This window comes from Opisthocomus hoazin, chromosome 18 (assembly GCF_030867145.1).
Source record: "Opisthocomus hoazin isolate bOpiHoa1 chromosome 18, bOpiHoa1.hap1, whole genome shotgun sequence".
Taxonomy (NCBI): domain Eukaryota; kingdom Metazoa; phylum Chordata; class Aves; order Opisthocomiformes; family Opisthocomidae; genus Opisthocomus; species Opisthocomus hoazin.
This window is the reverse complement of record NC_134431.1, coordinates 5899834-5913169: the sequence shown is the minus strand read 5'-3', so window position 1 is coordinate 5913169 and position 13336 is coordinate 5899834. Positions and strand designations below refer to the sequence as shown.

Below are 13336 nucleotides of genomic sequence, written 5' to 3'. Positions count from 1 at the left end.
ATAAGAAGTGAGGTTTATGATTCATCAAGCACTGGTGGTTTAATTAAGGTTTTGATTAAGGTCTAATCCAGCTATCGTGCTGTACATTCGTAGATACCTAAACCCCAGAGTAGTTCAGTAAGGTGCAACTACTGGAAGCATGGTTTCACATCATGCCAGCTCCACCTTTTAAATTCCCCCTTGCTTCAGATCATGGATGAAGCTGGCCCAGCAGTAGCTGGTAACTTAAAGGCAAGAATTTTGAAATCCAAAATTAATTTCAGTATAGAGGGCTGCCATTTGTACTCCAGAGTTAAATCTTTCAGAAGATTTCTTCAGGTGAAAGTGTTTCTGTCCACAAGGAAGAAGAGATGACGGGTTTAGCTACGTTGAGCTAGTAGATGGTTTACAAGTGATTCCAAGAGCCTAAACTCAAGTTTTTTCCAGTTATAACTGAAAAGGAGGAACCTTCTCAAAACACCAGGAAAGTGCAAAATCATCCACTTACCAGCAAGCGTTCACATGTAGCACTATACACTCCTAGAGCAATATTCATATGTACTTTAAGTCCTCTTAATGCTCATGCAAGGTAAGTAATAAATTATTTACTTTATAGATTTGGAAAGATTAAGGATATGTCTTTGGCATCACAGACATCCAACAGCAGAGCCGAGGACTGACCTTTCTGGACTGACACCCTGTGGCAACTCCACCAGACCATGCAATCTCTCACAGATGGGGATGGGGGGGACAGGGTGGGACAGAGGGAGAAACAGCAGCGGCAGCTAAGTGAAAGGTACCATGGCAAACTTTCACCCAGCAATTTATGCACAGATATATTATTTGAAAACAATAAGCCACTAGATATAAAGTGACCTTCTCTGTGGAGGTGGCACACTGAAGAACATCCAGTAAAGAATGATTACTGAGTGCATGTAGCTAAGCAGGACTGATAATACAAGTTTCTTCTATAAAACCTATTTCACAAACTGTAATTTAAAATGTTCTTTACTTCAAGCAGTAATTACAATATTGCATTAAAAAATGTAACTGACAGGAAAAAAGAATTCAAAAGAGCCATAGGCAGGAGGAAAAGACGGGTATTTATGTGAGGTTTCCAATGGCGAGGCATAAAGAACAAAGTCCTGCGATGGAAGTGGCACCACAACCATCAGCAGCCACACCACTGCACAGGAGAGGGAAGAATCCTACACCACAAACAAAACGGCTCGAAGGGCAGCTGGGTCAAATACCCAGCAGCAAAAAAAAGACAGTGCAAGTGTAAATGAGGGAGGGAGCAAATGCAAGAAGCAACACAAGTAATGGGGGGTTCAGCCACGGCCAGACGACAGGGAACACCCAAAGAGGGGACAAGTCAGTCTGGCAAAGACTAGGTTTGGTTTCAAATTTGTAACGCTTAAGAGCACGACTTCTTCACATAAAAAGTTACTCTCGAAACAAAAACTAATCAGAAAAATTACTTCAAAGTATTATTTAACCCTGAAAAATTAATAAAAAATAATGGGATCAAAATCATTACGAGTTAAAATGAGCTGCTCAGAGTAACTTCTTCGTAGCAAGTAACAGCCAGGCAGTGTGCTGAATGTTAAAATTTCCTAATAGACCTAGAGGCTGATTTTAAAAAGACAGTTATTCTCAAATCACTTGTAAACATGATTTCCTTTTCTTTTTTTTTTTTTTTTATGGTGAGTGGCCTACAAATGATTAAAGCATTTCCGCGTGTAGAAACGTTTTCCCTTCTGTCTTCAGATCCTGATTATATCTGTATCTCTGAAACACCATCTCCGATACCCAAACGCAAGGGCAGGCAGCTACCTGTAAGAATGATAACACTGAGATAAAGGTGGAAGGACACTGGCTTGTGTCTTGATCAGGAATACCCGTTAGCCAGCAGCCCCCAGCCCTCCGCATTGGCTGGCCGCAGGCATGGGCTGGTGAAGACAGCCTAGTTTGCAACCTTCAGCAGGGTTTACCAGAGTACCGGGACGAAAAGAAGCTATGCAGAATGCCAGTCCTTCTGCCTACCGTCAGCCAAAGTGTATCAGCTCATCAAATCCGGAAGACAGATTCCACTTGGGCTATTTCTTTGTTGTAATTCATTAAAAAAAGGAACCCCACCAACACTATCACTGCACTTAATGCCACTATACCAATTTTCCGCCTCCAGTTATTGAAGACTGCAAACAGCACAGGCTTAAGACTACAATGAGACACTCTCATTTCTTTAAAAAAGCTTGAAAGGAATGGAAAGAATCATGAGAGCCAAAAGCTTTCAACCACATTCTAAGCAGAGAGCGCAGCAAAACAAAGCAGTCCTGGAGAGAAAGACAGACCAGAATTTATATGAGAGATTATCAGGCATACAGGTTGAATCTGTAGGAGGATGAGGGTAAACACACAGCAAGGAATCAAGATTAGCATTACTAAATTGAATGAGAATTAAAAATAGCAGTAAAAGAATAATTGATTCCGGAGATTCCAGGTAAATCCACCCCAAAGGCTTTTCTTTTCTCCTCCTGCTTTTCTCTCTCTCTCTCTCTTCAGAAGCACTTAATTTGTGCTAAAGGCAGGTATATGGCCCCAAGAACGAGACAGGTTATTACATTTACTTGAAAGCAGAGCTTGGATAACGAGCAGCTGTTGTGATGCCTACAAGTGGTGCCATGGTTCAGAGGGTGACAGCACATTTCCATTTTAACTCCCCACTTTTGCAGAGTTGTTTAAAAACTAGCTTTGAATTATAAAAATGGAAAACAAGTACAATTCCCGTTATCATTCCATTATCACAAGTTCAAATTTACAGACTAATTTTTGTATGGTCTTAAACAGACACAGGAACATGTACTTTTTGACTGATATAGGCAAAAACTTCACTATGCATGACAATGCTATGGATGTATAACAGACACATCACACTCTACAAGCAAAAACTAATTAACCTTTGAACCAGCCAGTCCCCTCTAAGCAATTACTCTGCTCTCATCATGGCTATCATTAAAAATCCACAGCCACGTCAGCTGCAGAAATCACATAACCAGTGAGCAAATCCAGAGTTGGGTATAAAGTGAACGCTGAAATACGGCCGCCTTTCGAGCCCGGCTGGCTGGTCCAAGGCGCTTGAAGTACCACGGTGGTCTACATAAACCGTGCCCAGTAAGGCTTCACCCTCAAGCTGCCTGAGCAGCATGCAAAGGAGGATGCTCACCGCCTTACAGTCAAACAGGAGTCATACGGCCAATGCATTAGGGAGTCTGCGTATACACACTCTACGTGTGCTGCATAAAATACGGGGAAAGTTTCTGTACTTTGTCGAGTCCAGGCAGCACTTTCAGGCATGTCTTGAATGAAGATTTTTCTTTTCCTCTGCTGTAGTATTACAGAAGAGTCTCTTTCACACCTGCCTCTCTTGTGACATTGTCACACATCCTAATGCTACCATACAGATTTTTAAATGTCCAGTTCCAGGAAACGGAGAAGTTTATGCATCGATAATAACCTTGTTTCTGAACATTGGCTCATTGAAAAATCAATTTAAAGAAACAGAGGCATAATGTATTTGCAAGAGTCTTAAGTTTGTCATGCCTTTGGAAGCGCTGCTTAAGGGCACTGACAACGATAATCTGTTTACGAAAAACTTTTTAAGTGATCCACAGCATGTGGATCCTGACCAGTGGCTGACACACCTTAGAAAGCATCTCCAGCTACCGGGAAATGGAGAAGAAATACTGACTACCCAAATCAACTGGCATAAGCATATCAGGGTTAGGAATATGCGACACCGCTCTCCTCTAAAATGTCACAGCCCTTCTCCTGCTTCCCCACATGCAGCTGCCCCCTCCTCTGCCCCTCCTCTCAGCCCCTGTGCAGGGGGCTTCAGGGGATGTTCAGCCATTTCTGCCTGCAACCCTTCCAGCAGAAGAGGGGGCAAAAACCACCAACTCCGAATTTCACAAGCGAGTCATCACGCATTGCTCCTCACATTAAAATTAAATAAACCAAATCAAATCCTTTCTGATTTGACCTTCACTTCTGGCTCTAATGTCCAATTACTGCCTTTTTTTCCCTCCCCCTTTCCTTTGCCTGGCTGCGGGTTCATCCACAAAGCAAGGTGACTGCACAACTTACCAGCCACCGCCACTACACACGGCTACAAGCACCCTTTCGCACTGGGCTGGTCTTGTAAGGAGACAACAGCCTCTGCAGCATTCCAGGTAAATCCATGTCTGCTTTGATTCCAGGAGCACTTGGCTCACACAGCAATAATCAATTTTATTCTGAAGACCTTTCTCTTCTGAAGTGAACCAGTATATCGCAGCAGTGGATACTCTGAATTACAGAGGTGTTGTTTTCAGTCTATTCTTGCTAATCTATCCCAAATTTTACCATAAATGCTGTCCCAGCCTCTCCCCTCCTACTGCTTATTTTAACTGGGGAGCCCAACATCAAGGTCTGTCAGTGCAGCAGAGCTCTAGAGTAGACAATGCCCTCTAGAAACCGGGCTGAGGTTCTCAAATTCAGTTCACTTGTGGCCTCATCCACTTTTGCAACAGGTTCCTCACTAATTCAAAGTTGGTTCATTAGCTCCCTGAGTTACGGGAACCCCTAAAGTCAACATTTTAAATCCCTTTAAGTAGGTCCTGATACCAAATTTGGTGAAAATAAAGATTCTCGCTGGGTTAAGTGGGCATCCACATCAGGAACTTTGAGTTGCTTTCTCATCGGGGAATATTTTTCAGTAAGAGCAATGTAACTGTGTCTGTTATTAACAATTGATCACAGTGATACACAAACTTGTGCTAAAAAATACTTTTTAGAAGGCAAAGATTTGTTCAGGGGAAAAGAAAAAAAAAACAAAACATTTTCATGCATTCAACTTAAAAAGGGTGATAAAATCCTCTGAAATAAATAGCACAAAACAGAATAAACCTGTCACAGGAATAACATTCCAGTGTATCAGAAGACTAAATGCAATAACAAACAGATTTGAAGTGGGATTAGATCTGTTTAAAAAATACATTATCTGTCTACAAAACCAGAATATATTTCAGAAAACAAAAGAGTCCTCTTAAATGAATTTGAGGGAGCAAAAGCTATTAAATGAGAAGTTTTCATATGCAGCAAAACTGCGTGAACAGCAGGAATTTTTTTCCTCCTCATTTTCCACTGCAGTCTTCTCCCATGATTTCACTGGTCACCATTCAGACCAAGGTTCAGTTCTGAAGTCTCATGATTGTCATGCACTCCTCTCCCAGGAAGTTCCCTTTTTCAGTGCTGATGCACTACAAAAGAGCCGGGCCATCTCTCTCAATCCTAAAGCCATCTGAACTTCACAGTAATCCCAGTACCTTTTTGGCCCTGTATCATTACAGCTGCCCTGATGGGTACTTAAAATAACTCTTGGGTGAAGAAGTCATAGCTAGATAGGAATACAACCATGCAGCACTGAGAAAGAAACAGTCCTACAAAAATTTAATCCCACCCAAAACTGAGAACCCAATCCTCCTCTCCCCTCTGTTTCGTATTGATCACAGGTAACTGTCACATCCCAGTAAATCACTCTATGCACCCCAGGCTAAAGTAGAAGAAACTATCTCCACAAGCTGAAGAGATTTCCTCTCCATATTTAAATTTTCTGCAGTGAAATGACGGTACTGGTCCCAGTGGTATACACAAGGAAGCAAGTTTATGACACACAGACCTTAAAGTTCATTCTGATGGAAACTGCAAGACCCTTGAGGTCAACCCCCCCCCCGCCCAGTGATCTGTGAATGGCTTTGCACTGTGCTACTGAGGCTCGATTCTGCAGCCTCTGGTTCCCGCAGAAGTTTCCATACAGAGGACTGACAGAATCTAGTTTTCATTTTCCTGTCATCATTCCTTCAACAGCAGGACTCGGCTGTCTAAGAATAAGTGCTGCCCCAGAAAATTCCATAGCTACTTTAACTCAAAAATGCAAGGCCACTTCCATGCATGCTCAGGGAGACACCCAGCCTCTGCAGAGGACCAGCAAGGGCTCCGTGGGGCTCTTCAGTCATGATCAAGTGCTCCTGTGAAGATTACAGCAGTGTTTGGACCTCCAGCTGACCCTCTGTACAGGCGTATGTTCACTTCTCTGCCCAAGGAGTGCCCCCTTTATACTGTAGTTAGAATAACTGTAAATATATTTTCCCATGCAAACCAAACATGAAACAAGAAGTCAAGAAGCTGCTCAGACTTCTGGAAGTTTGACCAGTCTTCCTCTTCCCGAACTGATAATCACCTGTGCTCGGGAGGTTGGGCGGGTGTCGCGTGGTCACCTGTTGCCTACCTAGTACTGCTAAGAACAAGCAAAAATGTTCCCAGGCAGCATGCACAAGGAAAAAAAAAAAAGAAAAAAATAAAAATGTACCTCATAATGGTTATTAAAGTTCCATTCTTTCATTTGCAAGAACTCACATTTTAAAGAAAGAAGAAATGAGCACCAAGAGATAAGGAACCATTAATGAGCCCTCTGCCTTGGTTTCAATTACACTGTGAAATTAATTTAATGCACTTTAAGAATACAAGAGGTAATCGCTCTCTCTTGGTAAGAGGTTGCAATTTTCTCTAATAAAGTGTCAATATAAATATGTTGCTTTAAGACAGGGAGAACAAGTCAGTTAATTCAGAAAGAACAGGACATATTAAAACAAATGCTATCAAGGAAACCAAATGGCAAAACTAATAAATAAATTGGCTGAATGAAAATTGTATGGCAGAGAGCTGGTAAATCGGGGTGTAATTAGAAACTTATTTTCAAAGAGTGTTTTATGCTAATGATACGCATCCAAGTGACTAATGCTGTGAAAGACGACATTACTCCAGTAATTTAAAAAAGAGGAGCAGCCCATGTGAGGAGAGATGTTTATGGCTGGAAGCAGTCAGAAATCTGAGACCAATGAACCAAAAAATAAATACATACATAGATACAAAAGGTTAATAACGCTTGTGGATTTCAAACATGCTGGCAAAATGTGGAATGGCTACACAGACTGGACAAACATAGAGAGCTTTCTGACGGATTGCCAAATGTCACCATGGCAAAGGCTGACGATGAGTCCCTGCCACTGGTCCTTCCCACCGGCATCAGCCAGCCCTTACGCTGAGACATTGGATGGAAAGAAATGAGCTTGCCTGGGTGGGCATCCACTAGCTCTGCTTCGGAGGTTGCACTGCTGGTGTCACGCTCCGAGACGCTGAACTCCTCCCTGACATTGAAGCCAATGCACAAAAGATTTGAAAGAACTTTCTTGAGACCACACGATTCAAGTTCATCTCAACAGGATCAGCATGCAGAAAGCCACGCAGAAGACAGCATCACCGGGAGAGAGCAGAAGCAGCTCCTGCATGGAGCTGACTTCAACGATCTATTTCTTGCTAGAAGGGGAGGAGAGAAAATTGGGAGATCTCCAAAACTCACTTTAATGGATTAAAACACTTTTTAAAGCGTTGTCTACTTTTGTTTTCCTGGTTTTGAGGCAATGGGACATACAAAGCAAACTGCCTCCCAGCCTGCTGAAGCGGCGACAGTGGAACCGCCTCACACTTCTCTCAAGTAATTAAAGCTCCTCAGCTTGTGAACAGGTGCCTTGCAGCAACACCCAAGACGTGTTACAATCCCCCAGTAACACACTGCCTAACACATTTTATTGCCTAATTACTCCCACACTCACATTTAGTACCCTTGTTAATCCAGTACTTCAAGAGAACACTTGCCTTGCTGAAGCACGCCTTGATTCTACCCTTCCTGTCACTGGTGTAAACCAAAACTCATTTCACTAATGGTAACAGAGCTACTGCAGGTATCAAATGTCTAGGAATGGAAAAAATAGGCCTGTACTCCAAAATGAACATTTAGTCTGGCACTGGTAGTACGTATTTATTTTTTTGCGTCAAAACAAAACTCCCTTTTTCTCTGGTACCAACTCCAAGTGGAGCTTTTGAGCTGTCAGTGGTGAGATTAGCCCCAACTCCAAAAAGTGATTTGGTTTCTTTTATTTTTTTAATTTTTCTGACTCTCACCAAAGACACCACCTCGGTATCTTCACTAGCAGCTCCGATGATTTTGTTCAAGGCAGACTACAAGTTCGCTCATTCTCTCCTCAGAAAGACAATGATTCAAATAAAGGCGAATACAGGGCAACGCCATTAAAGATAATCAATATAATGAGTGGACAGAACACAGCGCAGACCCAGCAGGTCAGCTAGAAGATCCCAGCTATCAGCCTTTGATCAGGTCACAATGTAATTACAGGTTCTTGAGTGTCTCTGTCCATTGCCGCAGAGCAGAGAGGGGGCAGATATGAAATCCCTCTTCAGGGGCTGGGATGCGGAGTGGCTGAGTCCTCCTAGTCATACAGAGTTAATGAATGGTGGGAACTCAGCCTCATGACACAGGGCAATCTGAAACTATGGGAAAGCGCCAAACCACAGAACCACATTGTTCAGCTATTGCTCAGCTGCTCGTACTCTGCAGGTGCCAGCAATGGAAGATACTGTTACGTTATCAAGTCTACGAATTCGCCTGTGCTGCCACCATGCTTGTGAGCTGCAGCCAACACTGTACCTTTGAAGAGCTAAAACTGCGTAAAACTTGCCACAGCTGTGTATATACCAGAGTCCTTGCTAATGGTCAGGCCCTGAGAACACAACATCTCAATTCACAGAGTGAGGACAAGGAAAGAAAAACATAGGGGAAAAAAAAGAATTTCTACAGAGATTTCCAAGCATAGAAATAAGATGTCTGCCTATAAATCAAAAGCAATATCCATTGAGAAAATGAGAATAAACACTAGTACTACCATTATTTCTTGTCCTTTTCCATTCAGGTCAATCAAGAAAAATCCTAAAGAATAAGATCAACAAAACACAGCGGCTCTAGGCATCCTCAGGCTCTACCCATCTCTTTTATATTTCTTCTCAAATTAGTATTATTAAGAGATTTTTTTTTTTTAAAGAGAAGAGATTCAGGAACAAGAGATTGAGGGTAGTTTAGTGACCCTTCCTGGTGACCTAACAGATTAATGAAAATTAAATTTGTTTGCAGAAATCAACTCAAGGTCAAACACTTTTGTGCCACTGTTCTGAAGCACCCAAATCAGGGCAAATCAAAAGGTCATGCAGGAATGGGAATTCCCAAGCTACGCAGGTCTTTGTTCTCCTGTGAACTGTCACAGAGCAAATATCTTTCCTGCTAACATGACAACATTCTTCCACCAACTCCAGAAAAAGGAATGACTGAAACGGAAGAAACTACGGGCTTCCAAAAACTAATTAAGTGAGTTCCTCTGATCTAGTGAAAAGACCTCTGGTCACGCTCTGGGAAAACTCTGGGGAGACTCGTTTCACTCAGACTCTTCTTACCCCGTCCTGCTCTTCCTCTTTCTACCACCAGAAAGCCGAAATAAGGTATCCAAAACGGTCACAGCACTATCAGCTGGAAAAACTGAGGGGGAAGGAGGGGAGACTGAGACACGTGAAAGTTTGTAACTCAGAGAAATGAATTAAATAAAGATTTTACAGGGAACTTTTTAAAAGGAAAGCAACAAGAGGATATGGGGAGCACTGGAGACACAGATGAAAGGGAGAAATGGCTCATCCTCCTTGGCTTTCAGCGGTGACACAACTGCTTACAGCCACACCAGTTTGCACACCAGATCTCAGCAGTGAAAAACGGCTGCATGGGTGGAAACGTCATGCGGCACCAGCCATTCCGGCGCATGGCTTTCTGTAACAGCCTGGGGGATGTCCCCAAACAAAGATGGAAAAAGTCCTCTTCTGCTACCCAGCAACTGTCTGCTGGGGCTCCTCTGAGCCCTCCCAACTCCTCTGGAAGTGCAGATGCAGAAGTGCTCAGGAGAAAGTACCTAGAAGTAACTAACTTCTGTCACCACCAGAAGACAGTGGAAAGGAGTGAAAAGAATAGAAAAAATGGGATAGCGCTGCAAAATAAAAAAAAAAAAAAAAAAAAGTGCCATGGGTTCCTGCCAATTTTGTTTAATTCTGGAAAGACTCCACAGGCAGTAATGCAGTTATTTCACGTTACAGCAAAGCAGCGAGAGCACAAGATGCAACTCTATGTTTTGGAAATGGAGAGCTACCTGTAGCACAGCCCTTGGGAATTACCTGAATGCTTCCTTACAGCTCATTTTGAGACTACAACATGGGTCGAAGAAGTCTTTTTACCACTACTCACCTGTTTGTGTTACGAGTAAATTGGCTTCTGACACCTTTGGTGGCAAAGTAGCCCCTGGGGTGATTTTGAAGCCCTTGGAAGAGTTGTTAAAAGCAGCTCTGAACTCAAAGAAGGAGCTCAGACATTGCCTTCGTTGGTCCCTCAAGAGCTACTAATTGCAATGAAAATAAGGAATGTACTTTACTAGTTTGTTGAATTACACCATGAAAATGGTGTGATGTAAGATTTGTGCCCTGCTGTGTTCAAAGTTGGGCTTATGTGAGATCTCCTCTTACTTCTCTACTTTACAGTTGCAGAGAGAATGCAGTTCATCGGAAACTAATGGTGCTTTTTCAGTGACGTTCGCCAAGAACAAGAACCGTCCTCAGGGAAGGAAAGCTGTTAACAAAATAAGGGAGAGGAGGAACCACAGAGAGAGAGAGACACCCTGTCTTAAAAAAAAGAACAGAGTCCACACATATAGTGAAGTGGTTCTGGAAACTGTTGTTCTGCCTTTATAATCTTCCTTAAAAGAGAAAAAGAAAAGAAAAAAAGAAAAAGAGGCATGTTCTTTGAATAGTAACTGTGAGCAAGTTGTGTCACCACTGCAGCTTTTACATTACTGGCACTGTGCTTTGCAGGGGAAGGAGACCCACATACCTTTTGTTGCCAGCCGGACACAGTTGATTTTTGTTTCCTGAAAAACAAACAAAAAAAAAATACAGGAAAACATCAAGGTGTGTAATTTGCCCATCTACAGTAAACACACATTCCCTCAAAAAGGCACTAAAGCAAGCAAGTATTTTTCTTACACTTCTTCTCTGAAAATACCACCGACAGTTTTAGTTGCATAAAACGCTCCATACTAATGGACTTGCATACAGCTGCTTCTCTCACTGTTGAGAAGTTAAGAGTGACAACATGTTTTTCCACACTCCGTGTGTGGGTGATGGGTCCTGCGTAACTGCCTGATTAACTCATAGAATTTACCAGTTAAATGACCTGATCCGTAATAGGCAGACAAGCCTTGGGTCAAAAGAACACGCAACTGTACATCGAATTTTCATGCACCATTACTGCAAATTTTGCAAATTGGGTATTTATTTCAACACATGGCAAACAGACACCAAAGCAGTCATTTGACTATTTCAGCGCTCCGGTATGCATGTGCAGCAAGCCAGCGTGCTGTACGGCCAGCTCTGCCAAACGAGCGATCCAAACCCAACCCGCAGCACCGCAGTTCCTCACTGCAGAGCTGGGATAAAACCCAACGCTTTTGTTCAATCCACTTCAGAGCCCGCAGATCTGCGTAAACAGGAGTTTGGAGTGGAGCAGCAATGTTTTATTTGGCTTAACTAACAGCTCAAACTCAGCAGCCTTTCAGGCCACCTCCGCTGAAAGCACACCCCTTCTGGTACCCCAGCTCCTCACTCCACAGCCCTCACTGGCATGGGTTGTTTCTGTCCGACGGATGACTGCCATCCAAATTTTAATGTGTTGCTTTGGTTAAAAAGCTGACTTTGTCAGGCAGTAATCTGCTGCAGGGTTTTCGTAACACTTTCTGTCTTTACACACTCTTGTACGTGTCCCAGGTGTAATGAATCCTGCATAAATTACTGTGTGTAACAATGCTACATTAATATGGATGCTGTCTGCGCTCTGGAAACAACAGCCTAGCAAACGCACAGATGAGCACCTCGTTCCATCCTCGAGCAATAAGATGAACACTGTGAGAGTCTGAATTTGGTCTTGGAGAAAATCTGTTCCGTCTGTGACAGACCCTCCTTGGCCTGAGCAGAAACACAGTCCCCTCGTGCCTTCCTCACACTGCGGGTCAGCAGGGGACAACGGCAGGATCCACACCAGGAAAGGCATGAACATTTCTACGCTTTCCTCGAGACACAAGTCAGCCACGCTGTCTGGATATGTGTAGCTCTGTCTACAGTCTAAAAGCAACTAAATACTCAGGACAAACTGTCCCTTTGTTGGTCTTGCCTTCAAACTCTCTTCAGGAACCCCTGGATCACCAAGGACAAGTCATGCCTGTTAAGGACATGCCTTCCCAGCCCTACAGCTCCCCGCTTTTGCGACACCACCAGTAAACCAGAGGCACCCCTCTTTGGTGCACCAACCCCTCTCTCCCTCAGAAATCCACTCCCCTACACAACCCGTAGAACCATCGGCACTGCAAAGTCAACAGAGCTGTGCAACAGAGCTCCCCGAGCACCTCTGCCTTGTGTATAATCAGCTCGAATCGCCAGCTCTTCTGGAAATCCAAAATCTTTATTCCGAGTGATGATACATGAAGTAGGAAAAACATAGCTTTATTTTCAGAGCACAGTCTCAGCATGTAATGCTGGGAGTTGTAATACAGACAGGTCCTGATGTAGTTTATAATCTAAGACAAGGTGACCTGGAAAATCAGCGATGATAATAAAATAAAGAAAAAATATCGAGATAGCATTTTTGCAGGCTAAAAGTAGGTGGACACTTGCTCACATTTCATTGTGGAAAATTTTCTTGTGTATTTATTGCTTTCTACTAGCTTCAAAGTGCAACAAAAAGCTGAAGATATTAGTTAACGTCGAGAAAAGAAGAGGTGAGAAAACAAAAACTGGTATCTTGTTAACGATGCTGTAACTGATCTCTTTGGAGCATGTGCATATTCCTGCACATTACCCTCCCACAGGGTAATTTGAGAAGACAGGATGCAGTACGCTCTGTTTGCATCTGCATCTACTAATTGCTGCAGTTAGCACACACAATCATAGTTATTAGAAGACCACGACATGGCACTGCCAAAAGCAAGGGCAATCAATCACTAGAGGAACAAGACATCTGCCTTCAGAACTTCTTTTCAAATTGCATCTTCTGAGAAGGACAACATAAAAGAAACCTGCACAGACACTAGACACCCAGCTACTAGGGATGCCAAGGTTTAAAGACTAGAATTCAGTCCATGTTCCTGATAAGGGCTGCTTATTCCATTGATTTCCATTGATGACCTCACTGATCAACCCACCACTCATCTCCTTGGTGCCTCTTAAAAATGAGAACTCTGTAAATTTATTCTATTTTTCTTTGATTGATTCTGAGAATTGTGACTTTGTATGAACTTTTCTACCAAAAAACAGAATAAATAGA

The 13336-nt window shown here is 42.8% G+C and overlaps 1 protein-coding gene across 8 annotated transcripts in view; it reads right to left on the bottom strand.

Moving 5' to 3' along the window:
• The window catches only part of PTPRT (protein tyrosine phosphatase receptor type T), a 475971-nt gene that overhangs the window by 84750 nt on the left and 377885 nt on the right, over nt 1–13336 (bottom strand). For 4 of the 8 annotated variants that reach the window (XM_075438296.1, XM_075438300.1, XM_075438302.1 and 1 more), the window contains exons 13-14: nt 10853–10889; nt 6260–6316 (exon numbers count right to left, since the gene is read on the bottom strand). In XM_075438296.1, the coding sequence (XP_075294411.1) occupies nt 6260–6316; nt 10853–10889 (94 nt within the window). The remainder of the gene's footprint in view (nt 1–6259; nt 6317–10852; nt 10890–13336) is intronic. The other 4 variants (XM_075438299.1, XM_075438301.1, XM_075438303.1 and 1 more) reach the window with 2 other exon arrangements.